Here is a 27,425-nt window from a genome sequence, read left to right on the forward strand (position 1 = left end):
TTTGTCTGTGTCTGTGTTGTGTCCTTTTATATGAGTTTTGTGTGTGCATGCTTTTACATCTGCTGACTAAGCCCTTCTCTGCGGCCTCATGTGTTCACACGTGTGTGTGTGTGCGCCCGAAACCCAGAGAGGTGGACAGACGGACGGGAGAAACATTAATCACTGTCCCCGCTGGCAACTCAATTACGCTGACACGCCATTCCTCGTTCTCCTTATTGGACTGCCTTTCCATAACACCCACACCAGCCCGCAACGTCTGCGGACGGAACCTCTGTTAATGCTACCTCAAACTCTTCATCGTCGGATGAAATTGAACAACAGTGGCTACTTTATTCACCAGACAATTACAGACGCCATACAAATGTCACCCACCGAACGGATAGTAAACAGAAGTGGCAATCATTAGCTCATAAATATTCCCATTCTAACTAAATGTGGTTTCACTGTTGTGGTCGATGGTACATGCCATGGTAGCTCCATTACTCTTCCTGCCCATGATTGTTTTGTTTTCTCACTAACTGACGTGAATTGACAGTTCATTGACAGTACAGACTCAAATCTGTAGTGGTCGGAGATCGGGGGGCCTCACACAATTGACACACAGTGGTGTACAGATCGAAATTCTGTCGTCAGGCTGTTTTGCTCGCAATCAGAGAACAGATCAAAGCCTATGGTTCAGAAATGGGTTCAGTGGAAAGCTTTGTGGTAACAGAAACTTGTTTATATCTTCCGTCCTCAAAAAGATGGAATTTTGTCCTGACAAGCCAACTCTCGGCTAAAACACGGCTAAAAAACGCTCCGTGCTAAACAAACTTGATATCCTAGCAGAGTTGAATTACACTCTCATGTGCTATTTTTCCAAACACTTTGTTCGTAGTGGACTTCTTTACAGGGCAGATGTGACTCACTCCCGTTCTTCATGTGGGTCCTGGGAGAACCAGGGCATGTGTGCGGTGCGGTCTTTCTCTCCCACGCCGCGTGCACTTCTTAAACGCCGTGAGGCCGTGGTCGGCTTTCCTGGCAGCGTTTTGGTTTTCGACCGTTCGCTCTCGTGACCTGCAAGCGAGCAGAGTGAAGTCAGAAATACCAAGCTATCGTGTTCCCCGTAACCTCGTGGGAGGTCAGGGTGCTGAGCCGAGTCAAGCCTGTGTGATGAATGATGATGTGGTGGTCCCTGTCGCTTTGTATCATGGCATCGCTGCGTTAAGTCCGATGTTGTGGAATCGTGTTCGGGCTGGGGGGGGGGGGGGGGGGGGGGGGGGCTGGGGGGGGCAACCTGTGTTTTGTTTAGATTGTACTAGGTTGAAGGGCAATTCGAGTTCTTCTCTTAGCTGTTCTATTGAAAATAAAGAGGGGGCATGTTCTGTAAAGGAGTGGTCTTAAGGGCCTTTATTTTCATAGAGGAAAATATGTATATATATATTTTTTTTTAAACAAAGACCAAAAGAAGGGCACATTCCATGAAGGAATCGTTAAGATGGCTTTGTTGACAGTATTTTCCGAGAGGAAACTCTGTCATCTCCTGCCTTTGATGCTTGACTGCGGTGAAAGCCATTGCTCCTCTTTGAGAGCTCTTTCTGCCTCCGCAGGGAGGAGAGAAATGGTTCTTCATGTTCCTGCCACCGCTCTGCTGGGTCCTGTTTAACTGTGCATATCATGAGCCTCCTCCTCAATGCAACACCTAGCTGATGGCGTAACAAGAAGTGCAAATTAAGGCAACACGTTCTGTGGCGCACCACCTTGCCTTGACAAACAATCCCATTTAATAGCATGTGGATCATTTTAGCCCTTAGCTAGGGGTGACAAGCATCCCCAGGAGAGAGGAGAAGGGGGTTCCTAATTGGTTCCTGTCAGCCTATCCTAGCTCCCCACTGGAATGCTGGAATATGTGTGTCATGATGTGATCACGTGCATTTATCATCTCACTGCTCTTGTCATCTAAGTGTACTCTTGATGTGCTAGTTAGGATTCTTTGACGATTGACGAATACCGATTTAATGAGAAAGCAGTCATACTTCTCCAAAGGTGCACATGATTAAGCTAAGCCACAGGATGCTTTTCTCATTCACAAATGTACTGACAGGATCACGTGAAGCTGCTTATTTAGAGGAGGCTTTATTTTTCCCAGATTCAATGATTAAGATTGAATTGAAGAGAAAGACCTGTCACTTTTTTTTCAGATCTATCTATATGCTAACTATATGCATAGACAGTCAACTCAACAGTCTCATGCAGGCACACTCACACACACACACACACACACACACACACACACACACACACACACACACACACACACACACACACACACACACACACACACACACACACACACACACACACACACACACACACATACACATACACATACACACACACACACACACACACACACACACACACACACCCTAACACACACACACATCTCATGTTTGGCGGACACTGATTTACACAGTAAGCCTCACTGCTAGAAGAGATCCAGGAAGGGAGATCTGTCAGTTGCGCTGCCATTGGGCATGGCAATTACACAAGTGATAAGCGACCTGTCTCACTCCATAAATAACCTTCATATGGATCTACAGGCATTGTAGTGCACGACATGGCTATTAAAGCTGAGCTTTTGCCTCGCTGCACATGCACATGCACATGCATATGCACACACACACAAACACACACACACACATTACATGGATACAGCACGCACAATGCAATGCAATGCACTCTCTCACTCTCAAGCAGACACACATTCTACCACACAAGAATGAACGAGAAAACACACACACACAAACACTTTCTCACTTCTTCACACAAGCATATGTGTACACTGACACATAGTCTATCACACGAACATAAAGACTCACAAGCAAACAGGCTAGACTTAAAACCACTGTCCCAAGGGCAATGAGGTCATTCCCTCCCAACACGTGTGGAGCAGGTCGGCTATCACACCTACTGTCCCTGTCATCACAGATATCTCCCAGCATTGTCCTCTTGAGCACCTAGTGGAGCTTACCTTCTAACCAGGCCTATCAGATTCACACAGAAGCCACCCACTGTGTGATTTGATCTTTCCCCACGCATCTCTGATAAGACGGCCTGCAGCAGCTGAGGACAGAGAGACAAAGAGAGAGATATGGGGAGAGAGATATGGGGGGAGAGAGAGAGAGAGCGAGAGAGAGAGAGAGAGACAAAGAGACAGATATGAGAGAGAGAGACAGAGAGAGTGATATGGAGAGAGAGACAAAGAGAGAAAGGAGGAGGGAGAGGTGCCCACTGGAGAAGCCGGCCGCCTGATTAAAGATGCCTTTGATTTCCCTTTCACGTGGCCTCGGGCAGAGGTAGCGGAGCTGTGTCAGACACAAGCACCTGTTTACTGTGGGACCTGCCTCTGTGTGATGAGGCTGTGGTGTTTACTTCCTCTGAGTGATGAGACTCTGGTGTTTACTGTGGGAACTGCCTCTGTGTGTTGAGACTGTGGTGTTTACTGCCTCTGTACGATGAGACTCTGGTGTTTACTGTGGGACCTGCCTCTGTACGATGAGACTGTTGTGTTTAATGTGGGACCTGCCTCTGTGTGATGAGACTGTTGTGTTTACTGTGGGACCTGCCTCTGTACGATGAGACTGTGGTGTTTAATGTGGGACCTGCCTCTGTGTGATGAGACTCTGGTGGATCTAGCTGCACGGAAGGCTGTGTGTGTGTCATGCACTTGTGTGAGCGTGTAGTTGTTTGTACAGTATGTAAATGTGCCTTTGAAAGTCAGGAGAGATTCCAAATTGGTCTGTGTCATCGTTGTGTGAACTGGTGTCACTTTGGCCTCACTAAGGGGAAAACCCCGCACATTTAGTACTTCAGAAGAGAAATGGCATATCTTGTGGGTCACATGCTATATGGTTGGACCATTTGCAAGAAGCTGTCATAACCCAGTGTTTGGTGCTATTTTAATTGACGTGTTTAGTTACGTTTAACAGCCAGAGCGCTTGCTGTGGTGCCAGTGGAGAGCTCTCTGATGTGGTCACCTTGGCGTGCTGGAAACCTCTGCCATGGCTCACCACTAATGATAGATATTAAGGGTTAGGCCCTCCTCTCCTATCCTCTACTCCCTTCTTCCCGTTCCCCTTGCCTCCTCTTCTCCCCTCCCCTCCACTCCTCCCCCTCCTCTTCTCCCGTCCTCTCCTCTTCTCTCTCATGTCCTCTTCTCTCTCCCCCTCTCCTCCCTTCTCCTCCTCTTCTCTCATCTCCTCTCCCCTCTTTACTCTGATATCTGTTTAAGCCTGTCTGTGACGCTGAGATGAAGTGTTTTTGTTCGGCTGCACCTCTGCACTTATGCACAAGGCGTTTAATAAGAGTGTTATCGAGTCCTCTGGAAAGACTATTCCTTTGTCATTCTGTGCTTATCCCTTTCTTCTCTGCGCTTTCCTCTTCATGCACATCATGTGTACCTTGATTGTGTTGTTGTTTTGCTTTGCTGAGGCACTTTGCCTCTACCTAAAGGTGAAATATTTCCATATTGTCTCAACTTCCTCCCACATCCTCTATCTTGCCCTCTCTCTCCTTTTTTCCTCCCATACATTGCTCTCTCTCACTCTCTCTCTCTCTCTCTCTTAATGCCTAAGTGAAATGTAATTTTGTGATTTTGTTGTGGTCTGAAATCCTTTATAACCACTGTCAAGCAGTGATGGACTGATAGTTAGTTATCAGTGACTGTGATTGTTAGTTATCACCACCTGTGATTGTTAGTTATCATTAACTATGATTCCCACTGTAATCAGTGTCTCTTTCTGTCATTTCTGGTGACCATGTAGGGACACATTTATATCTGGGTGTGAGTGTTGGTGTGGTGTCTTTGTCTGCTGGGGCGGTGGCCTCATCTATCATACATGAGCTAATTAGCACCACTCAATTTCCCCCTTCTCTATTTCCAGTACACACACACACACACACACACACACACATACACACACACACACACACACACACACACACACACACACACACACAGACACAGACACAGACACAGACACAGACAAAGACACACACGCACACGCACACGAACACACACACGCACACGCACACGCACACGCACACGCACACACACACACACACATAGACACAGGCACGCACACACACACACACACACACACACACACACACATACACACACACACACACACACACACACACACAGACATGGGCCTCTCGGGCTCAGGCTGCGGAGCGAGACAGACTGAAGAAGGGCCACTGAGCGCCCGTCGCTGAAAGCCCTGTGGTGATTCTGATTTTCCGATAAAGACCTCAGAGAGGATGGGAATCTCTTTATCACTCCAGGCTCACTTTCAATGTCCTCTCCATTCAGAAACAGGGGGAGAGGAAGAAAGAAAGATAGAGGGAGAGAGAAAGAAAAAAAGAGAGGAATAGAATGACAGACAGAGACATACAGACAAAGAGAAAGCAGTGGAACTTACGTCTCTCCTCTCTCCGTCTACATTTGAACACTAATGCCTGCTACTCCAAACAGTCACGTTCATGAAGAAGTCAAGTTGAATGGCTTAGTGTGACAAATGTTCACACTAGCCACATCACTCGGCCCCAAGAGGATTAGAGAGGGTGAAGTGAGAGGACAGTGTATTTTAAGATGCAAGAAATGCAGTTCCATGGTGAGGGTTCAAGTGAAGTGCTTGTGATGTGGGCCTAGTATTGACTCCTGTCTCTCCTGTGCTTCCCTTGCAGAGAGGACTCTGAAAGAAAACACAGCAAAGTACATGGAGCTTCTGGAAGACAGACTTCACAGGTGAGACAAAGATTGAGATCTCTTTTCCTATCCTGTTCTCCTCCTCTCATCTGCTCTCCTACCTTTCTTGATGCCTCCAGGGCCTGGTTTCCCCTCATTATGCAAACCACTTCTCACACCACAGACACACACACACACACACACATACACGCACAGACCATAGACACACACACGCACACACACACACACACACACACACACACACTTCTTTGCTTTGGTTATTTTGATCTCTCAGTTTTTTGTATCACTATGCTAAATGATTCAGGCTTGGGTCCAGGACAGCCATTGCCTCCTTCCTTTGATGGGTAGAAAGTGACATTTAGAGAGGGATAGAGAGAATTTACATAAATGGATGCCTGCTCTCTCACAGAAGACTACTGAAGTGACAGAACATTGAGTATTCTTCTGAGCATCATTCTTCTTGTTCTTCTTCCTCTCTTCCCTCTCTTTTTGTTGCTGCCATATCTTACTACAGTGACTTGCCTGTGAGGTACTCTCTATTGCTGTAACATCCTGGTAGGAGTATCCTGTCAAAGCGTTGTTTTTGAAATTCAAAATTTTGGAATCATTTGAGGCTCCAGTGAAAACACGCTCGCTAGCCTTAGATGAAATATATCCACTTGGCTGCCTGTGTGTGAGTGTGTGTCATCTCCTGCACACATTAAACCATGCAGACACGTTCAATCGTCTATTTGTGAACTAGCACGTGAGTTCGTAGAACGTTCTCTGATGACACCGTCTTTTCATAGGTCTAGTCAGGCGGAGTGAGCCTTCCTCCAGCTAGCCTACACGGCTTCCGCTGTTATTATGTCCTCAGTGAGACCAAGCGAGAGGCTGGCCTCCTGTCAATCACTGCCCCCCACCCCCACCACCAATCGCCCACACTCTGAAAGCACACAGTTGCAGCTACTGGAAAGGCTGAGGAAGAAGCCACCCCAGGTTAACTCCCGTAGCCTGACAGGCTGGAGGCTAGAGGTGGTGTGAACTCTCTGTCTGACGGAGGAGGAAAGCTTGGCTCCTCTTGAGACAGTGGGGTGTCAGAAAACTAATTATCTGCCTTCCTATAGACTCACTGGGGTGGTCAGTCGGCAGGGTGTGTGTGTGTGTGGTGTGTGTGGTATGTGTGTGTGTGGTGTGTGTGTGTGTGTGTGTGTGTGTGTGTGTGTGTGTGTGTGTGTGTGTGTGTGTGTGTGTGTGTCAGTGATTGTTTTTGCACTCCCACGTAAATGTCACCAGCATAGCTGAGGAGAGCTGCTCACTGTTGGAGAAGTGGTCTCCAACAGGAGGCTGGAGGAAGTTTTCCAATTCAGACACCCTTTTCAGGTGCTGAGGGGCGATCTGGCTTTGTTTTGAGTTTGTTTCTTTGCTGCTTCCTGAAAGAGTAGAGACCAACCTGTGTTCTCAACGTATCCCGGCACTTCCTGTAAGCAATAAAACTGGGGTTAAAACTGAAATGTTAAGGGGATTGAGAGTCAGCTGTCACCATGGTAAATGTATTCTCGAGCCACAAACTGTATTCATATTTATGAGTTTAGGGCACAGATTGACGTGCCATTTAGAAGGTGAGCCTCTGTCTGCCCTTCAGTCACTCTCTCTCTCTCCCTCTCTATCTCCCTCTCCCTCCCTCTCTCTCTCTCCCTCTTTCTCCCCTTCTTTCTCCCTCTCTATCTTCCTCTCTCTCCCTATCTCTTTCTCCTTCTCTCTCAGGGGTTTCTTTGCATCTCATATTGGTGTTATGAGCAATGTGTGAACAGCAGAAGTAATGATCCTCTAGATAAACGTGCTGGAGATCCTTTACCAATTTAATCTAGATTCCTTGTGGAAGTCTACTGGGTATTGTTTGGCAGTTGCCATGGAATCAGAAAGGGAAATGAGATGCTAATTTCATCAGGAGCTGGCAGGTGTCTTGGGGCAAAGCATGCCCTCTACCAGTGACCTTATCTGACCACATGTCACTCATATTTATTTGTTTTCTCTAGTAGTCTTCTTTCTTTCTATCTTTCTCTCCTTTTGTGTCTTTTACAAAAATACCCAGACACACACACACTTTCACATACACAGTCTCTCTTTCTCTCTGTCACACACACACAGAGACACCCACTCACTTACTCACCTACTTACTCACTCCCAGTCTCAAACACGCCACCTCAGAATTGACCCTACTGCCACATCCCCAGGGACTCTGTCTAGCATCTCAGAGTTGGACATCTCCCTGCAGCAGGCACTTTAGTCAGGACAGGCTAAGGCGGCAGACAGGTGTGCCAGACTCGCTGCAGTCTGCTCCGGGTCTCCCAAGCAGAAGCGCTGTGGGTGCCCAGCTGGCTCCGGTCCTCTGAGGTGAATGAAGGGTGAGACCCATTAGGCCAGAGCTGGGGGTCCCAGCGCAGGGCTCCTGTCTGGCAGGTGAAGGGCTGGGTCCCAGTGGACTAAGATCACATTGCTTTGTCTGGTCAGCACATCCTCTTGAGCTCACCTGGCCTGTGGGTCAGCTCATTGGAAAGGAACTCGAAGGTGAACACCATTGAGAATGTGTGTGAGCAGTTCTTCCTCAGCTCTTTGTCAGATGAGGAGGAAGCAATGTTTTATCTTAAGTAGCTTTAGCCAGAAATTTCTTAAGTTACTTGAGTTGTTTTAATGCAACAGATATCTTGTTTAAGTACATATGGGAACATATTTCGTCTTTATCCTAAATGTAACACTTGTAAAAAATATCTTGTAACTTAATTTAGTTACATTAGAAAGTCTAATTGTTCTAAATTATTATCATCTTATCTAACAACATTGTCATTTAACATATGCCATCGTCATCTAGTCAGTAACACTGAAGATGTGGAACATCATTCTCTCGAGCTGTCAGGCTATTCTGATTTTATCCCGTCAAGTAATAGTTAAATCAGGTTCTGTGCTGAGCAAACAATTAATCCCAATTATCTCAATGTGGCCTCCAGAAGGATCCCAGTGCAAAAATGCCTATTAAGCAGAATTTGTGTTTTGCTGAACTGTTTTCCCTTGACTAATCAGGACCTGCACGACAAGAGCTGCAGTCGCTGCAGTCCCAGCCTCTGCTGTCTTAAGCCTGGTTTATATTTTACTCAGTGAGAAATCTGTGTGCTTTCCCGCTAGCCACTGTGCTCACAATGACCTCAGATTGACATTGGTCATTATAGAACTAGACCATGGAGGCCATGGGAATTAATGAGATAGAGTGGCTATTACAGACAAAGACACGTTCCTTCAGAGGGATAATGAAGCTCTGTTCAGTAGCTTGACGAGCACCCTCAGAATGGGGAAATGATGGACTTATGACTCCGAGAGTCTGAAGAGTTGTATTAACCTGCCAGAGAAAGAGACTATATCTATGTGGAAATTACACTTCCTGGTTTCTTTTCCTGCATAGGGCTTTTTTTCAAGATAAATTTAATAAGGTCTCATGAACCGCAGCTCCCCCTAGGTTATTAGACAATATGACACAAAAAGCCATGTTTGAATGGGACAAACTTGCTCTGACATCTTGGTAACATGTCACTGAACAGAACAAATAGCTAACTAATAGAAACTTAACAAGTTGAACAACCATAAAACATTTTCAACTTTGGCTGAAATGACAGTTTCTAAATGTTCAAACTAACTAGGCTTAATGTTAATATTCATGTGTGTGTGTCTGTGTGTATGTATGTATCTGTGTATGTGTGGGTGTGTGTATGTGTGCGTGTGTGTGTGTGCAGCTGTGGAAGCCCGGCTCTGGAGCGCGTGTGGGAGGCGGACCTGGAGGCCTGCCACCTCATCCTGAGAAGTCTGCAGCTCCGCATTCCCAGCTGCTCGGGGCCTGACAGCGAGGAGGTCCCCCCCGTACTCGACCAAGGTCCACTCACCCAGACGTGCACCAAAGCAGAGGCAGACTGCGCCATGTTGACTGCCCTGGGGGGGCGCTGGTGTCCAGAAGCCAACCTGCAGCACTCCGAATTCACCAAGGTACTGCAAGAAGCATCACTGTGTCAGACAGCTCTTACTTTGAAAGCTCCGGTAAGCCCAGGCCAGGCCAGGCCAACTCTGGAGGTTTAACTGGATTCCTGAAAGCTTTTAGATGTTCTGCCGGTTCTTTCCCCGGATAACAGCTGGCTCCAGAACAGATGCAGCCCAGATCTTGTATCGATTCTGTGTTCAGATCTGGCTGATGTGTGGCTTGTAGTGTCCTCAGCTCACTACCCCACCGTGGGCCTGAGTCCAAATGAGCATATCAGAGACTAAAACTTATTCCTAGTGAGAATGAACTCAGTACCTATCCCTTAGAAATACTATCTGGGCTCTCCGAACATGAGCAGCACTCTCTGTTGTACTCTCAAAATGTTCATTGTGCTACTCAGTCAAGCAGAAGCTCTCCAAAGCTCTCAGGAAAAAAGGGTGTATTTTCAAAGAATCCTGTGTTTGCCTCTCCCTTTTCTTTCTCTCTGACGCTCTTTAACATGTTTCTTCCTTTATGTTTCTCCCTCTTCTCTTCTGAACAATAACCTGGTCTCAAGCCTGCTGTGCTCTTTTGGTTAGGATTGAATAACTAACTAACTCTGCTGCTCTCTTCTCATTTAGTTGGGCATGCGTTTCCTTCCTCTCGCTCTGTTTTTCACCCTCTCTATTTTTCTTTGTCCTCTTGAAGACTGGCAACATCTCTTAACCCATCTCCTCTTCCTCAATCTTCTCCTCCTCCTCCTCCTTTTCTTCTTCTGCTGTCGCCAAGTGCAAAGGTGAGCTGAGGCTGCTTTTTATCTTACTTCTCCTAGCGTGTCCCTGTCTTTTTTTCTTCAAATAAACATAGGAGCTGGCTTATCAATAGAGCCAGAACAACACGCTAAATAAACCATCATACGAATATCTCTTGTTTAGTTGTGGCTACGCACACACAACGCCATGACACTTACCTGTTCTGCTCAAATCCAAAGATGACTCCTTACTGACAGACATTTTCCAAAATGTCTGCTTCACCCCACCCTACACCTCTACTGTGCCCTTAGCTTTTTCACCAATTTTCAATAATATAACCTGCTACATGCCCAAGGTAATTAAAATTTACATCACTAGAGTCCATCAGAAAAGAGCAGCAATTCCTCTCTGTGCTGTCTGTAGTGTTCCAGGCCTGCGGCTGCAGTATAACTAATACATCTCTGACTGACTGGTAATTATTTTCGGCTTTAGCGTAGATTTGTAAACCTTTTTCGGCGTGTAGTTAAATTGAACTGTGATGAGGCAGAGCTAAGCCGGTTAATTTGTTTTCCACTTATCATTTTAATGGCTAATAATTGCATGTGTGAATCTGTATGTGTTTTTTTTTCTTTTCATTAAGAACAGAAAAAGCACAATATAATTTTGGCTTTGCAGCTTTTTCCCATAAATGAGGGAAATGATTGTTCCTTTCTGTGCAAAGCATCACCCTGCTTATATTGTTGTTCCCTCTTGCCCTCCAGAAATTAGAAGAGTTCCTGTTTGGCTTGGAGGACAATCACCCAGAGGTAGGCACACACACGTTTCCGTCTGCCTTGTGTTTTCTGCAGCGGCAGCACCTCGCCTCAGCTGTAATTATAAGACCCGCTGGCACTGCAGTCAGCACCTTAGAGCGGGTCGGGCTTTAGCAAGAACCCCTGAGCAGGGCCACGGTGACCTGGGGGTCAATCTATATGTGAACTCCAGTGCTTGCTAGCGCAAACAATCAATAAACCTCAGCTCATCCTTCCCCCCGTGCCCAGAACATGCTCTGGTTAGATGAACATGTGGTGTGTGTGTGGGGGATGATTTTCTACCAGAACTAGGGCTTTGTGGACCTTTATGCCAATGTTTTACCCATTTACATTGCCATTCACATTGACAAAGCATCACCTGTCTGCCACCAAAGGCTTGATGAAGGTTAATGACCCAGACTAATGATGATAACAAATTAGAGGGCATTGTGTCCTTAACAGTGCAGACAAATCCACTGTATTGATCAAAGACCAGCAGCAGCAATCAGACTTTTACAAAAACAGATCAGGTGCATTGATCCTTCCTAGTTCGCTCAGTGCGAGAGTGTCTTTTGCTTCACGTTATTCTACATTGAGAATGGATCGGTTTTTAGCGCCCAAAGCTTTCGGGAAATGTCTTCTGAAAATTGCAGCGTGCTGGTGTATTTTAAATGCTGGTTGATATTGATGGGGATAGTGTGGAAAGTCTTTGTGCCTAGATGATACAGTTGGTTGAAACAGTGTATGTGTGTGTGTGTGTGTGTGTGAATATGTTTGTTTGAGAGAGATGTGGTGTGATTGGAAAGAGAAGGAACGTGAAAGGCGATAGTGAGAAGAAAAACAGGTTTTGTGGAGGGGGGAGTGAGCAAACAAGGGAGGGAGTGTGAGTGAGAGAAAGGTCTGGAAGGAATGGAGAGCAGAGGCAGCAGCCTGGCAGCAGTCTGATCTAGCTGGCCTCTCCCTAATGACTTTAATGGAATGATTTCCACTTTGCCGCTGCTCACCTCCCTGCCATACTAACACAAAGGAAATCGATTCCAGCACGATGTCCCCGTCCCCCCCCATCCTTAGCCTTCCCTCCTTATCCTCTCTCTGTATTTTTCTCTCCATTTCGATCCCTCCTCCTGTTCTCTCCCTCCCGTTCTGTCTGTCTCGCCTTCTCTTTTCTCCTGACTTTCTACCTCACACCCTTTCTCCTGCTGTGGTGCAAATCAGCTTTCCTGAATGCTCCTCTCAGATGCCTGTCCTCTGCCTGCCCAGTTGGAGGAGGAGAGATTAGTATTCATCCCCCACCCCCAACCCACGTACACATGAAATACACAGTCTCACATCAGTCTCACATCAGTCTCACACCAGTCTCACACTAGTCTCACGTCAAACACAGGAATCGTTAATGTCTCATTATGCATGCTTCTAACACTGAGGGGAAAGCTTTCAATTTAGGCTTATTGTTTAAATAGAACCCATTAATCATTACTAATTGATTCTGAATGGGTGCACATAGAACCGGTCCCGTCTACAACTCAATTCACAGTTGAGGGCAGTGTAGTTTATCAACGTTCCAGTAAACATTTTGAAGACTCAGACTGTTCAAGGTCACTGTATCGACAGTCAACAGGGAATAGATCCAATGCATCTTCATCTGCTTCTTATTGACCATGAGATTGATTTCTGGAGAGCTTTCAGAAATCCCTATATTGTCGTGACTGCGGGTTGGCTATTACATGTAATGTGATTTCATATGTGGGGCGTATATTACGGTGTATCCATTTATTTTAGTAGCTCATGTTTATATTAAAGGCGCCCGAGGCAACATTAGAGGCTTGAGACTCGAAAAATAAACGTTGAATTTCTAGTCTTTTTTACACGTAGTAAGTTTCAATAACTCCATACCATTACATATCGACATTCAAGGAGCAAAGATGAGACGTCGTTGTGTGGTGAGAACTGATAGAAAATCGCGCTGCCAGCGCCGCCGGTGGGGAGAGGCAATTTTTTTTTTCAAATTACTAACTGAGAGTGTGGTTATGTGTGTGTGTGTGTGTGTGTGTGTGTGTGTGTGAATGAACAAATGATGTGTGTTGATGGTGATTACTAACTGAGAGTGTGGTTATGTGTGTGTGTCTGTGAGTGAATGAATGCTGTGTGTTGATGGTGATTACTAACTGAGAGTGTGGTTATGTGTGTGTGTGTGTGTGTGTGTGTGAGTGTGTGAGTGAACGAATGATATGTGTTGATGGTGATTACTAACTGAGAGTGTGGTTATGTGTGTGTGTGTGTGTGTGTGTGTCTGTGTGTGAGTAAAATGAATGATGTGTGTTGATGGTGATTACTAGCTGAGAGTGTGGTTATGTGTGTGTGTGTGTGTGTGTGTGTGTGTGTGTGTGTGTGTGTGTGTGTGTGTGAGTGAATGAATGATGTTTGTTGATGGTGATTACTAACTGAGAGTGTGGTTATGTGTGTATGTGTGTGTGTGTGTGTGAGTGAATGAATGATGTGTGTTGATGGTGATTACTAACTGAGAGTGTGGTTATGTGTGTGTGTGTGTGTGTGAGTGAATGAATGATGTGTGTTGATGGTGAATACTAACTGAGTGTATTGGCCCTGTGCAGGACATGTGTAGCGATGTGGAGGATGTGACAGGCCAGTGTGAGAAGATCAGTGAGCAGCTTCTCTCTCTGGAGGACCAGCTGCAAGTAGCCATGGACACCCAGGACCACCAGCTCACTTATATCCTTTAAAATACCTACCTGTGGATGTGAATCTGTCTGTGTGTGTGTGTGTGTGTGTGTGTGTGTGTGTGTGTGTGTGTGTGTGTGTGTGTGTGTGTGTGTGTCTGTGTGTGTGTGTGTGTGTGTGTGTGTGTGTGTGTGTCTGTATGTGTGTGTGTGTGTGTGTGTGTGTGTGTGTGTGTGTGTGTGTGTGTGCCATAAGCAAGGCATAATGTGGGAATATGAGCTATTGTCGATGTTCTGGAAAAGCCACAAGTAAATCGGCCCTCTCTCGACTCGGAAATATGGACATCGGCCATGTCTTGAATGGGAATGAAAGACATCGGGTTTCCATATCATGTTACCCTGCTGGCGGAAATCTGATGCACTGTAGAGATTCCAACACCTGCTGACAGTTCCACACTCACTGTGGATAGAATGCCCACAGAAAATGCAGAGGTTCAGTTAGTTCTTGCCAACAAGCAGTCTTGTGTTTTAGGGTTGGCAATGAAGCTGTGGCATGCACACTAATGTGTTACATGACAGTCTAAAGTGCTCTGTCCACTGTTTTTCATCAAAGGTGCTCAGAACACTAGATCAGTGACATGCAGTGATGTCACTTCCTGGGAAGGATGCCTTAGTGGTAATGGCAATATGCTACCTTTATCAGATAGTTTTTTATCCTGCAGTTTGTGACTTTAATGTTGAAATGAATGGTAGCATTAGCGTAGTATTAACTGATTTAGGTCTTGACTAAATAATCAAGTTGAATGTCCAGACATTTTAAGAATGGCTTCAGAGACAATATGGCCCAAATGTAAATAATCTCATTCAGTATGCCAACATACACTCTGTCTGCAGTGAGCCCGAGCCCTTGACTTCAAATGGGCCTGGATGTGACAGACCCCTTATCCTCATGCTCTGCCACCGCAAGTCTTTCCTCTCTGCTAAGGTCCTGGGTGTTCATTAGCGTCAGGGGCGAAGCACGGCTGCCAAACCACTTCTCTGGGTAGGAGAAAAACACCTTGGAGCTTCGGCACGCTGTCTGAATTTGATGCCTCCATTCTGGGAGGCCCAGTAAGTTTGAAGCATAACAGATCACTGGGAATGTCACCTAATGAGCTGCAGATAGATAGTCTGCTCTGCTTCCTAGGTTAATTTACTTTTCTTCTGAAAGAGGGGAGATATGAAACAGACAGATGATCTGAGATAAGACATTTGAAAAAAAGAGAAAAGGTAGAAGATCTGAAAAAGACACGAGGGGAGTATGAAAGCATCGAGGGGAGGTTTATTAGAGGCTTGCGAGAGAGGCAGGGAGTGTCAGTCTCCATCTCGAGAGATGAAGAGGAAGAGACAGAGAAGGAAGTCGTTGCCGATAGTGCCTTTATCGATGTGACACCTTAATGTCTCCCTATGCCTCGCCAGCAGAGATGGATTCAAGGCAGGGGGGAACCCCTCGCTCACCCTGTTTAGAAATAACATCCCACAAGATTGACGCAAATGACACTACTGGAGCGCATTACCCATAACAATGCATCATGCTAATGAGGAGATGGGTAGCGCCGTTTGGATTTCCATATTTCTTCTCTTGCGCCCCCCCCTCTCCGCTTTATTAGTGTCTGTGTGACTACTGAGGGCATATTTAGAACAGGTATTCCGGAGCAGTTCCAAATAAATCTCATTCGTCTCTTAGGTGCGTAATAGCTGTCAAAGGAATACTGTGCTGCACTGTGACGGATGACGTATTTGGAATGTGCTAATTACATTTATGTGCATCCCATGCCTTCATTCCAGTCATTTGATCTGATCTACGCTGCTACCGAGACACAGACCTCTGGATGCATCAGGGCTCATGTAGGCAGCTCCAGCAGTGCTAGTTCATGACGTGGTACCGCCGTACCCGTATTTTGGGAACAATAGATAACCTTTCTGCTGTTTTTTTTATAGAGAAAGAGGTGGGTGTAGTGTGAGTTCATATCTCCCTTCTTTCCTGGGATAAAATGATGCTTTCCTCTTTCTTTCCTGTACCACTGTTTTGTTCTGTCAGACAGTGAATAAGTACTCATACCAACCCCTTTCTGCGAGAGCAGAACAAAGGAGAAGAAGAGCGGAGTCTGGGGTGGACCCAGAGCCTCTCTTACCCTAAAACAACTCCCACATCTCCCCCATCTGCTACTGTCTAGACATATCAGAGCTCAGGCATACTGTAAGAGAAGAGGTCACGGTCATTGTTGTGCTCTTGAGCTGCGTGAGGTCAGCCTCCATCGTAAATGCAGTCTGGGTTGTTGTTGTCGTCGGGGGGTGCTGTTGTCATGGCAACCGTCCTGGCTTGCGGCTCGTGTTGAGCGGTGAAAGTGCTCATCCCGTGCTCCTAGCCGATCACAGTCCAATACATAATGAGCACATTTCATTTTGTTCTTTGTTTCCTCTTCTTTTCTTTTTCTTTTCCTTTTTTTTCCCCCTCCTTTTCTCGCCAAGAACTTCATTACGCCCCCCGATCAACACAGCCGGAGGGATATCTGCCTGATCCATCCCCTTTTCATAATTCATGAAGCGCTCTTTAACGGCTGCTTAATTATGAATGAGGACAATCTGTGGCCGTTTGGAGAGCAAAACGAGCCATCAGGCCCCATCTGCCTCCCAGCCTCCCGCCTTTGATTTCCCACTTAAGCCGGACACTGGACCCGCCGCTCATTTTGGGGGCTCCAAGCCGGTTAAACAATCCTCCAGTGTTGAGAGGACTGGGACCCCCCCCCCCCCCCCCCCCGCCCACCCACCCCCTCTTGGCTCGAGCCTATGAATTATTTACCCCCGTGTGGATGGCACTCATTATGGGGAGGAAACAAGCTGATGAGGCATGATTTGGGGCCTGAGGTGACCCCGAGGCCTGGGGATCCCAGTGAAATTGCTCTAATCTTTGTTTGACTGCTAAAGCCGAGATAATGAAGGAAAGGTGTTTTTTTTTTGCTGGCGGGCTCACACTCGCCTTCATATTCACTCATACACTCGCTACCCTTCCAACTGGTGTGTGAGTATGCATTAATGTGTGTGTGTGTGTGTGTGTGTGTGTGTGTGTGTGTGTGTGTGTGTGTTTGTGTGTGTGTGTTTGTGTGTGCCTGCTTGCATCTGGCATGCCTGCGTGCGTGTGTGTGTGTGTGCGTGTGTGTGTGTGTGTGTGTGTGTGTGTGCGTGCGTGCGTGCGTGCGTGTGTGTGCGTTCGGTGTGTGCGTGTGTGTGTGTGTGTGTGTGTGTGTGTGTGTAAGAGAGAGAGGCAATGGTTCCTTAACTCTGCGGCTCTGCACTGTCTTTGGAGAGAGAGGTGAAGGAGGTGAAGGTCACCCTCCAGGCGATGCTGATGCAGCTGAAAGATGAAGATGATGAGGAGGAGGACAGGGAGCATGATGAAGAGCCAGAGGAGGAGGAGGAGGTTGAGGAGGAAGATGAAGAGCAGTACCATGACATCATGGATGACGTGGACGTGGAGGATGATCACTACTTCAGTGATAACTGGGATATTTGAGTGGAGCCGTGCGTTATAAGTAATCAATTGGCCAGAAGCATTGAGGCTGATCTGATTGGAGGGAGATCCTGAAGATTGCTCCACGGTCTAACCCCTCATCCGACAGACAGCAGTGATGCTATGGGGCCAGGCGTTCATATACATTCCATACACTGTTTGCCTGTGGTAGCATATACTTTTTTAATCACTCTGTGTGTGTGTGTGTGTGTATGTGTGTGTTTGTGTGTGTGTGTGTGTGTGTGTGTTTGTGTGTGTGTGTGTGTGTGTGTGTGTGTGTGTGTGTGTGTGTATCTGTGTGTCTGTCATTTTTTCATAATTTTTTTACCAAACTGGCTATTATGTGTGCTCTAAGAACATCAACAAAAACAAAGTGTATTTGTTCACTTCCCCATGTTTTGCAAATCAGTAGTTATATGCATTAATTGGACCACAAACTTGTAATCATTATTTATGCATAGAGCATATGGCAGTTGGATCACCTTCAAGTTGTGGTATGTCAAAGAGATGCTAAATCATTCATGGTTTACAATACAAGACTTGCTTTAAGGAGGCAGCTGTCATAAGTGTTACTACAGCGTTATTATATATTATTTCACTGGCATTGGTTTTTCATTTGTAGTTGTTATAAAGCCAACAGAGAAGTTTGAGAAGACGTTTGAGCCATTATTGTATAATGGGTATTTTTGTTAGGCAGGCCACACAGAGCACCTGCCCCATTAAGAGACAGGCCCACTAGGGATGGGAATTCTCTCCAACTTGAAATGCGAGCGATTGATTTGTAGGACACTTGATGCGGGCTAGGCCAATTTAAGTCACTGATATTTATTTATATGATTTTTTTTTTTAAAACATTCCTCTTTTGTATGATTGTATGGATCTTATTTATTGTTTTTATGGATGCATTTAATGTAATGTTTTGATTATCATTTGTCTACAGTTTACACTGATTTGTTTTTAAATTTCATAGTGTCAACACAGGTGCACACATCACACAATGCAATTCACATCAAATCTAAGGCCAACGTATATTTAAGGGAGGCGTACTTTCTCTAAGGTTAAGATGCAGCATTAATCATATCTTTCTTGTCTGTTAATGTGTGTGTGTGTGTGTGTGTGTGTGTGTGTGTGTGTGTGTGTGTGTGACACATTTTAATGGTAAATGGATGTAGCATTTTTTCAGGTAACGATTGGACATCAGCGATAAAGTGGTCCATGATTAAAGCAATTGTGGTGCGTCAACGACTTAATTAAGCTAACTGGCTAGTTTGGTCTTTTGTCCTTTTTTTAGTCACTGATTCTGACTGTCTACGTACAGGATTTGTCTGTGCAAACTTGTTTCTTATGCTTCTTTGAAAAGCATGTTTTGTGGGAAATTGAAGGACATGTGTTTTCTGGTCATTTTGGTGGTATTGCCCTGTTTTTTCAGCACTTTGTTAACATTATGAAGGATCTTATTGTTTTGTTTTAAATGCAAGGGACCAGCTAATGAAGTCCTTTCACTCTAACCAAGCACGGTTTGGGATGAATGTTTATCTCTAGGCTTTTATCCATAACAGCTTTAAACCACTGTAGGGTACTGAGCCACTGGTGTCTCATTCTTTCTCTCTCGCAATATTCTTCCTCTTATATCTATAATGCCTTGACTTTTATATGCTTATGGTTCAAAAGTATGCTTTTAATTGTTTATAAACAGTTATAAATGTAAGCACCAATGGCATGTTTGTAATTGTATTCACTTTCTGAAAATAAATGAAGAAAAAAAGAACAATATTGTTTCACCGCCAGTTATAATTTGTTTCTGATGTGAAGGGGTACTGGTACTGCAAGTTTGAATTGTTATTCATGTTTGATGATAGAAATGATGATAGATAATCTGACCTTCCCATATGTCTTTGGTTGTAGTGCCATCTTGCATCATCACCAGTGGAATCACCCATCTCATCCTGCCACATGTGGGCCCACGGTGCATTATTCCACCGGGGGATGTCTGGCGCCCAGAGACGCCCAGCGCAAGCTTCCTCCTCGCACCTGCACAATGGGGCTGTTTTAACAGTAGGAGAGAGTGCCTGCCAGGCATGAACACAGCATCCATCCATCAGCTTAAGAGGGCTTACACCCCAAGCCTGCCAGCAGGAGCTGCTGAGAGTCAGAACCTCGGCACCTAATTGAATCCGTCTTTGCACCATACTGCTAGCTATGCAGGTTTCTTTGTTCTGCAATAACCATGGAAACCAAACCAGATGGTGACGGGGGGTGGTGTGGTGTAGGGATGGGTGGATGGTATGCACCATGATAAGATGTTCTTGCATTAATGTTTGCATTGCCACATACTGTTTAAGAGACAGACATATCTGCTAGGTGACAGACATTGGTACTCTGGGGAATTAAGATGATAAAAGGGTGGTCTCTGTGGTTTCTCCACAATGCTATGCAAGACAACTTTACAGGCTATTAGAGATTGTGCCTTTACAAGTGTAGAAATAAATATTAAGGAGGTAATTGATAATGAATGCATATACAGTAGTCTGATAACACTTTTAAAGCAGAAAAGCAACTATGGCTGTACCAGTAACCCTAGTAGGTTGTTCTTGTAATTCTTGAGGACAGGTTGAGTCTATCTGAGGTAGAAATCTACCCAGTGTCCCTCAAAGTGACTTCCACGAGAGTCCCAAGGCACCTCTTTAAAGGAAGAGTCAAAAGAATCATTGTTTCAAAATCTGCACCTTTATTGTTTTCTTTTTTTTATCTATCCCATTTACACAGATTAAGGTTTCAGAGGTGCACCAATCACGATAGCTAAAAAAATCTACACGTCTATGTGAACACTCTTGCCTCACATAAGCCATCAGCTACACACATTCTCCCTGACTGGGTTATTTGCTCATTGCCTCCCTGTTCTCCTCCACCTCCACAGCCTGTCATGACTGCTCCTCCAGAAACCCCTGGTTGCTCCTGCTCCTCTATAGTTTAGGGTGACCAATACACCAGGTGAAACATGTTCCAATCGTGAGGTTGAGCTTTCTTTGCTTACAAGGGTGTATATACTGTATATGCATGTAAGTTCCCAAATAGAAATACAAAGTGGTTAATATTTCATTGGTGTTAGGTAATACATTACCTTTAAAAATTTGAATTTAAGATTTACTTTGATATTTCTATTCTGCGGTTTTCATCCATCATACAGACTCCACATCTGGTCATTAGGACTTGAGTGATGATACGGTGTTTATGTGGTCTTTAAACATTACCTAATGGTCTCTAACTGTATTCCACGTAATGTCCATATTTTTCAGATGGCCGTTAATTGTTCTCTTGGCAAAAATCTTTAGGAATTAAGAAGCATTCTTTTCTTTAAAATCCTTATGGACATACACCTCAAAAGCATGATGGAATAAAAGGAAGACAAAGGAAACATTTAAAACAGCACAGATGAATAGTTAAGGAAATGGAGCAGAAAAAAAGAGAATAAAAAGGCTGGAGAGAACAGAAAATGACTCATATTCTTCCTCCAAAGTCAGACATAGGAAATCACACTTAATTATGCACACAATACCAGTGGGAGCAACGCCATCTCCTCGGCAACAGCCCCCTATTTCCTGTCATTTAGAGCTCAGAGAGAGAGATGGCAGAGTGGGTGGTAATGACTCCTCATGCTGTTCTCCGCTCTCGCCTCACTCGCTCATTCAGTCAGTCAGCCTGGCTCTCTCGAGGTCTCTGTGGGTCTGCCTGGACCGCATTCAAACTTAAAGGCCAATTCTGGTATATGTAAAAAAAAACAAAAAAAAAATTCAGCAGTGAATATTAACTCTAAACTACATGGTGGTTTATGAAAGTTTGATACGTGTATTTTAAACGCAGGAAGGAGATGAAATATTAGACATTGAATGAGGGAAAGCTTCATTAAATGTGCGGTTAAATAAGACAGAGAGAGAGGACATGCTAGTCGCATGCTAGCTGGCTGCTGACTCAGGTGCTTCAGCAGATGGGCACGGTGGTTAATGCAAAACCACCATGCCAGCAGAGATGGGCAGTATTCCAATTACTTGTATTTGAAATACTAGTTAATTTGCTTTTGAGTATTTTGTAATTTGTATTTGATAGGGCCGATAAAAAATCGAATGTAATTTGTAACAAAATACTTTAGAATGGAGTAATTTTGTATTTAAAATACTCAAATTACTTTCTCCAGTGTTTAGACAGAAGGAGATTTTTTTCTGTCGGATTCTACCTGAATGTCATTGTCGAATCAGTCAATTTGCCAAAAGTGTTGCTTCTTATGGCCCGCCCCTTTTTGGGGCGAAAAGGAAATCACCCCAGATTTCTCTCATTGACTCTCATGTTAAATCAATTTTTTTCACAAAACAGGGTTGTGGTCGAAAACTTAGAAAGCTGTCTTGATCCTTGTCAATTTATCTTCATTAGTACAGCGACTTAAAGGAGGTTCTTTCAAAGAGCGAATTGAGTTGTTGCACTTAACGTTAGCCATCTTGACACAATGTGACTTGATGAAAGCCGTGTGATGGCCTTATACGCAGAGATGGGCAAAAATACATCAAAATGTATTTTGATACAAAATACAAAATACCCCTCAAATAAATGTATCAAAATAAAATACAAAATACTGTTGCCAGAAAATGTTACAAAATACAATATATGTATTTTGTATTTTTAAAATACAGGAAATACTTTTTCTGAATTTTCAGTTTTCTCACAATTTGGTATAGCAGGACATTCAGGTTTGGGCTATTCAGTGGCGTAACGAAGTAACCACGGGGCCAGGTGCAGGCTATTATGACGGGCCCATGTCAGTGGTTCCGTATCCTTTTTTTCATGTTTGTAACCGCCGCCACAGGGCTCTCATTGCAATCTCTATGGCTTCCGGGAGGGCTATCCCCACCATGCTTTCGTCATACGTAATTGCAAGGTAAGGACTAGGACGCGATCTGGCACTCCTCGCCTGGGCGAGACGCTCCACTTTGTGAATGAACGTATAGAAGTTGTACTAGCATTTGTATTCAAAGTTTATACTTTAATCTACCAAAGTACTCACTATTTAACAATACAACTTCCACAAGTTACAGATTATCTTTGACAACATTGGCGCCCACATGTGATTGACAACACTGGCGCACACATATGACATCACACAGATAAATGACTCTGTGAGAATGAGTAAGATCTTTAGTGCGAGTCTCAACAACGTTTATAGTAGGCTAAGATCTTTAATAAGAGTCTCATGTGCGCCCGGGCCCCTGCCTCTATGCAATGCGGCGCGGAGTGCCAGATCGCGTCCTAGGTGAGGCGCGCCTCATTCACAAAGTGGAGCGTCTCGCCCAGGCGCGGAGTGCCAGATCGCGTCCTAGGTGAGGTGCGCCTCATTCACAAAGTGGAGAGTCTCGCCCAGGCGCGGAGTGCCAGATCGCGTCCCGGACCTTAGCTCTAATTGCGTATAAGGACATCACACGGCTTTCATCAAGTCACATTGTGTCAAGATGGCTAACGTTCAGTGCAACAACTCGATTTGCTCTTTGAAAGAACCTCCTTGAAGTCGGTGTACTGAAGATAAATGACAAGGATCAAGACAGCTTTCTAAGTTTTCGACCACAACCCTGTTTTGTGAAAAAAATTGATTTAACATGAGAGTCAATGAGAGAGATCTGGGGTGATTTCCTTTTCGTCCCAAAAAGGGGCGGGCCATAAGAAGCAACACTTTGGCAAATTGTCTGATTCGACAATGACATTCAGAGGCAGATCAGATAGTCTCGTGGTAGAATCCGACAGAAAAAAAATCTCCTTCTGCCTAAACACTGGTGAAAGTAATTGGAGTATTTTAAATACAAAATTACTCCACTCTAAAGTATTTTGTTACAAATTACATTCGATTTTTTATCGGCCCTATGAAATACAAATTACAAAATACTCAAAAGCAAATTTACTAGTATTTCAAATACAAGTAATTGAAATACTGCCCATCTCTGCTTATACGCAATTAGAGCTAAGGTCCGGGACGCGATCTGGCACTCCGCGCCTGGGCGAGACTCTCCACTTTGTGAATGAGTGCCAGATCGCGTCCTAGGTGAGGCGCGCCTCATTCACAAAGTGGAGCGTCTCGCCCAGGCGCGGAGTGCCTGACCCACGTCCTAGGTGAGGCGCGCCTCATTCACAAAGTGGAGAGTCTCACCCAGGCGCAGAGTGCCAGATCGCGTCCTAGTCCTTACCTGGCAATTACGTGTGACAAAACACGGGTGGGATAGCCCTCCCGGAAGCCATAGAGATTGCAATGAGAGCCCTGTGGCGGCGGTTATAAACATGAAAAAAAGGATACGGAACCACTGACATGGGCCCGTCATAATAGCCTGCACCTGGCCCCGTGGTTACTTCGTTACGCCACTGAATAGCCCAAACCTGAATGTTCTGCTGTACCAAATTGTGAGAAAACTGAAAATTCTGAAAAAGTATTTCCTGTATTTTAAAAATACAAAATACATGTATTGTATTTTGTTACATTTTCTGGCAACAGTATTTTGTATTTTATTTTGATACATTTATTTGAGGGGTATTTTGTAGTTTGTATCAAAATACATTTTAATGTATTTTTGCCCATCTCTGCATGCCAGTTCCAGCACATCCCTCTTGTGCATACCCACTCCCCTCTTCCCTGGCACTCGTACTGGGTTGAAGAATGGCGCAGCGGTGCCGATAGCTTGCCAAATCAGGGCCAGGGAGTTTTCCCTCTACTAATGGCAAGTGGCAGTAATTGTTACCATTAAGCCTGCAGAAGCAAGCAAGATCCAGATCCAGCTCCACAGCCATGTGGTTGGTGGTGGAGGGGTGTGTGTAGGAGGGGGGGGGGGGGTATTTTCATCACTGCAGTATGCTTATTATGGGGCCAAAGAGAAATCTGTTATTTGTTTGTGTTTTTTAATCAGATATAGTGCTGGTGAGAAATCACAGCTTTATCCAAATCTGGCAGAGGGGGAAATTGCAAAAGGCTTTTTGAACTGTTAACAAAGCACGTCTGCAATATCCTTTGTCAGTGCAACACTAGAAGGTGCGTAATGATTTATGCCTTTAATTCTTATACAAAATTCTCTTTTTAACATGTTCTTTCCTTCCATCAAGCACAAATAATAGGCTGTCCTAGTTTTGCTCAAACGCAGGGTGCTAATTATCAGCTTGAGGAGGAGACTATAATTGTGCAGAATCTTGCAGTCAGTGCATTTCCCATGATGAATCTGTGCTTTGACCTTATCAGAAGATCAATTTAATGTGCCCTCCAACGGCAGGGAAAAGAGACCCTCACAGTGACTCCCTGACCCCAGAAAGCCAAAGGTTGCTATGCTGTCACATGGTGTCCAATATGGGCTGAGTCACCTTCTTCCAGCTTGCACTGCCATCGTACACAACCCTCCCAGTAACCCTCCCAGGGCCTGCAGTCAAAGCCTGCTGTTTCACATTTGGTCCATTCAGGGAGAAGAGACACATTTGTGTGAATATTCAATGAATTATTTTATGATCCTGATGCCCTGAGAGAACATCCTCTTTTTCCAGTTTGGGTGTATTCTTTTTTTTTATAGAGTTGCGATAAAGAGATAGATCGTCAGACAGACAGTCCAACTCTTCAGTCATGAGACACATGCACAGAGCTTCTCTCTGTAAGCATTTTCATTGGTAACCTTGCCCAGGGCCAAATGAATATAGCACAGTGCTTTTTTATGACTGACACTTGGAAGGGCTGCAGATCTGAGCGTTACCTCAGACCAACAGGGAACAAGAGAAAGTAATTTACATAATGTTGTATAATTGTGGTTCTTTACATTTTCATTTGTATTTAATGAGGACTAAGAGGGAGTTATGTTTACAGGGTCTGTGTTAGCAGATATGACATAGAGAGAGAGAGAGAGAGAGAGAGAGAGAGAGAGAAAGAGAAATTCTCTGGAAATTCTGTAGTCTGTGATTGTTCTGCACATTTAAGCCCATGGCCCTGTTGTATCTCCCATCACATGTTTTTGCTTATATCATGGCATAGCGCGTAGCAGGATTATAGTGTGTCTGAGGGAAAACATGTTAGACATGTTAGTTGTATGGACAGTCAGTCTCACGCACACACAATTTCTATCTGCCATCTGCATCAAAGAGTAGGGCTCTTAGTCCCTCTTCACAAGACACTGTAATGCCAGTCAGTGGATGCTGTATTGTTTATGAAACAGCCATTGACCTCCTGTGTAGTGCATTCTGTTCACAGCGGAGAAGAGAGTTGGGGTCTTGTTCTCCGAGCACTGATAGAGCTGTCTGAACATTCATCTCTCCGAAGCACAATTACAGCACTCACTTTTGTGTGGTCACAGTTTGTTCACATTTGTCTGTTTTCCTCTCCACTTGTGCCGGTAATTAGTTTGAACACTGCCTCCTCTCTGGTTTGTTTCTCTGTGCTCTTCTCTTTCTCTCTCGCATCCACACAGCTGACACACAATGCTACAAGGGGGAATGGTGGCTGCTAGGTGAAATAATGAGGGTGATTAGAGGTTTTGAAGGATCAAACAGACAAGGTAATAAAGAAAGGCAAGGTGAAAGTGTACTGACTGACTTGGTGTCTAGGTCATGTATGCATCAGAAAGATTTTGAAAATTCAGTGAAAGGTTAAATATGTTTGATCATTTAATCTCATGGCAAAATGGCTCATGGCAAAAAAATCTCATGGTTCTTTTATTGTAAATATTATTGTTTTATGCCTCGAAGGATAAAACATTCTGCAAAATCTAAAATTCTCATTTATCTCCTATCATAATTGTTACCCGTCTTCTTCCCCTAACAATTGGCAGATTAGCACCTAGATGTTTCAGCAAGTAATAATTTGACTTCACCCAAATGTTATTGAATTGAAAAAAACTGAGACAGCTTGTCACACACACAGCATAATGGTCTGTTAGGATGACTTAGAACATTTACCTGTCTGTGAATGCTATCGACCTAGATATGGAGCTTTATTCCTATCTTTATTCGTAAGCGTGTTCTTTCAGTTTGCAAGCATGAAACCCTGCCCTCGCACTCAAAAAAACAGTCTTTGCACACAAAATGTGCTCTGCTTACGCTCAAACTGTGTGCTTGCACTTAAAAACCTAGTCTTTGCGAGCAAAATGTGCTGTGCTTACGCTCAAACTGTGTGCTCGCACTCAGATACACCGTTGCGCGCACACATTTCCTGCTCGCACTCATATTTTCCGCGTGCTTGCGAAAAGTCTCCTTGCAGATTTTTCCTGCTTGCGGATTTTTTCGTGGGCAACCAATAGAATGCCAGATGTAGTGTTGACCAATGAAATGCTCGCTCGCCTGGTTGATGGTGCGTTCGCTTTAGTTCAGGACTTACTCTGTAACCCATTCATAGATCCCAAGTGACGTCACTGTGTCTAAGCCCCGCCATCTAGAAACCTCCTTTAAAATGTTGTTAACCACAAACATAATAAATTGCACACATCCAGTGTTAGATAGTCCACTATGTAGAAACTGATTTTCAGTACAGACGCATCTTTTGGGACAGGGACCTTGCTGTTGGACAGACCATTCTAGGATCACAAACAGTTGTCTAGTTTAGAATGGTGGCAAATGACATTTATTAAAAAACCCTCTCGGGCTTGTCATTAGACACGGTTTCGGCTCACTTAAAATGACGTTCACAGCTGAAGGCCTCAGTGACTTGGCTTTGTTGTGTCTGGCCGTCCTTCTGTTGCTAGAATACAAACGGGGACGTCCAGGGAGGTTACCGTTAGAGACAGAAGATGCCAGCAGCCTGTTTACATAATGAAATTAGGCCTGTCATTGGAAGCATACAAGGTACCAAGCACGTCACAGTCAAAAAACAAAGACAAGCAGACGTGAGCAAAGTGAGTTTGTAATCAAGGTAACAAATAACCACATGC

The 27,425-nt window shown here is 44.7% G+C and overlaps 1 protein-coding gene across 1 annotated transcript in view; it reads left to right on the top strand.

The window, feature by feature from the left end:
• Positions 1–19,141, top strand: part of disc1 (DISC1 scaffold protein) — a 49,132-nt gene extending 29,991 nt beyond the window's left edge. The window contains exons 10-14 of the mRNA XM_080849354.1: positions 5,731–5,791; positions 9,517–9,763; positions 11,248–11,292; positions 13,890–14,007; positions 17,291–19,141. Coding sequence (XP_080705480.1) covers positions 5,731–5,791; positions 9,517–9,763; positions 11,248–11,292; positions 13,890–14,007; positions 17,291–17,508 — 689 coding nt within the window. The 3' untranslated portion in view covers positions 17,509–19,141. The remainder of the gene's footprint in view (positions 1–5,730; positions 5,792–9,516; positions 9,764–11,247; positions 11,293–13,889; positions 14,008–17,290) is intronic.
• Positions 19,142–27,425: the final 8,284 nt, after the last annotated feature.

The sequence above is a fragment of the Sprattus sprattus genome (assembly GCF_963457725.1).
Source record: "Sprattus sprattus genome assembly, chromosome: 12".
Taxonomy (NCBI): Eukaryota; Metazoa; Chordata; class Actinopteri; order Clupeiformes; family Clupeidae; genus Sprattus; species Sprattus sprattus.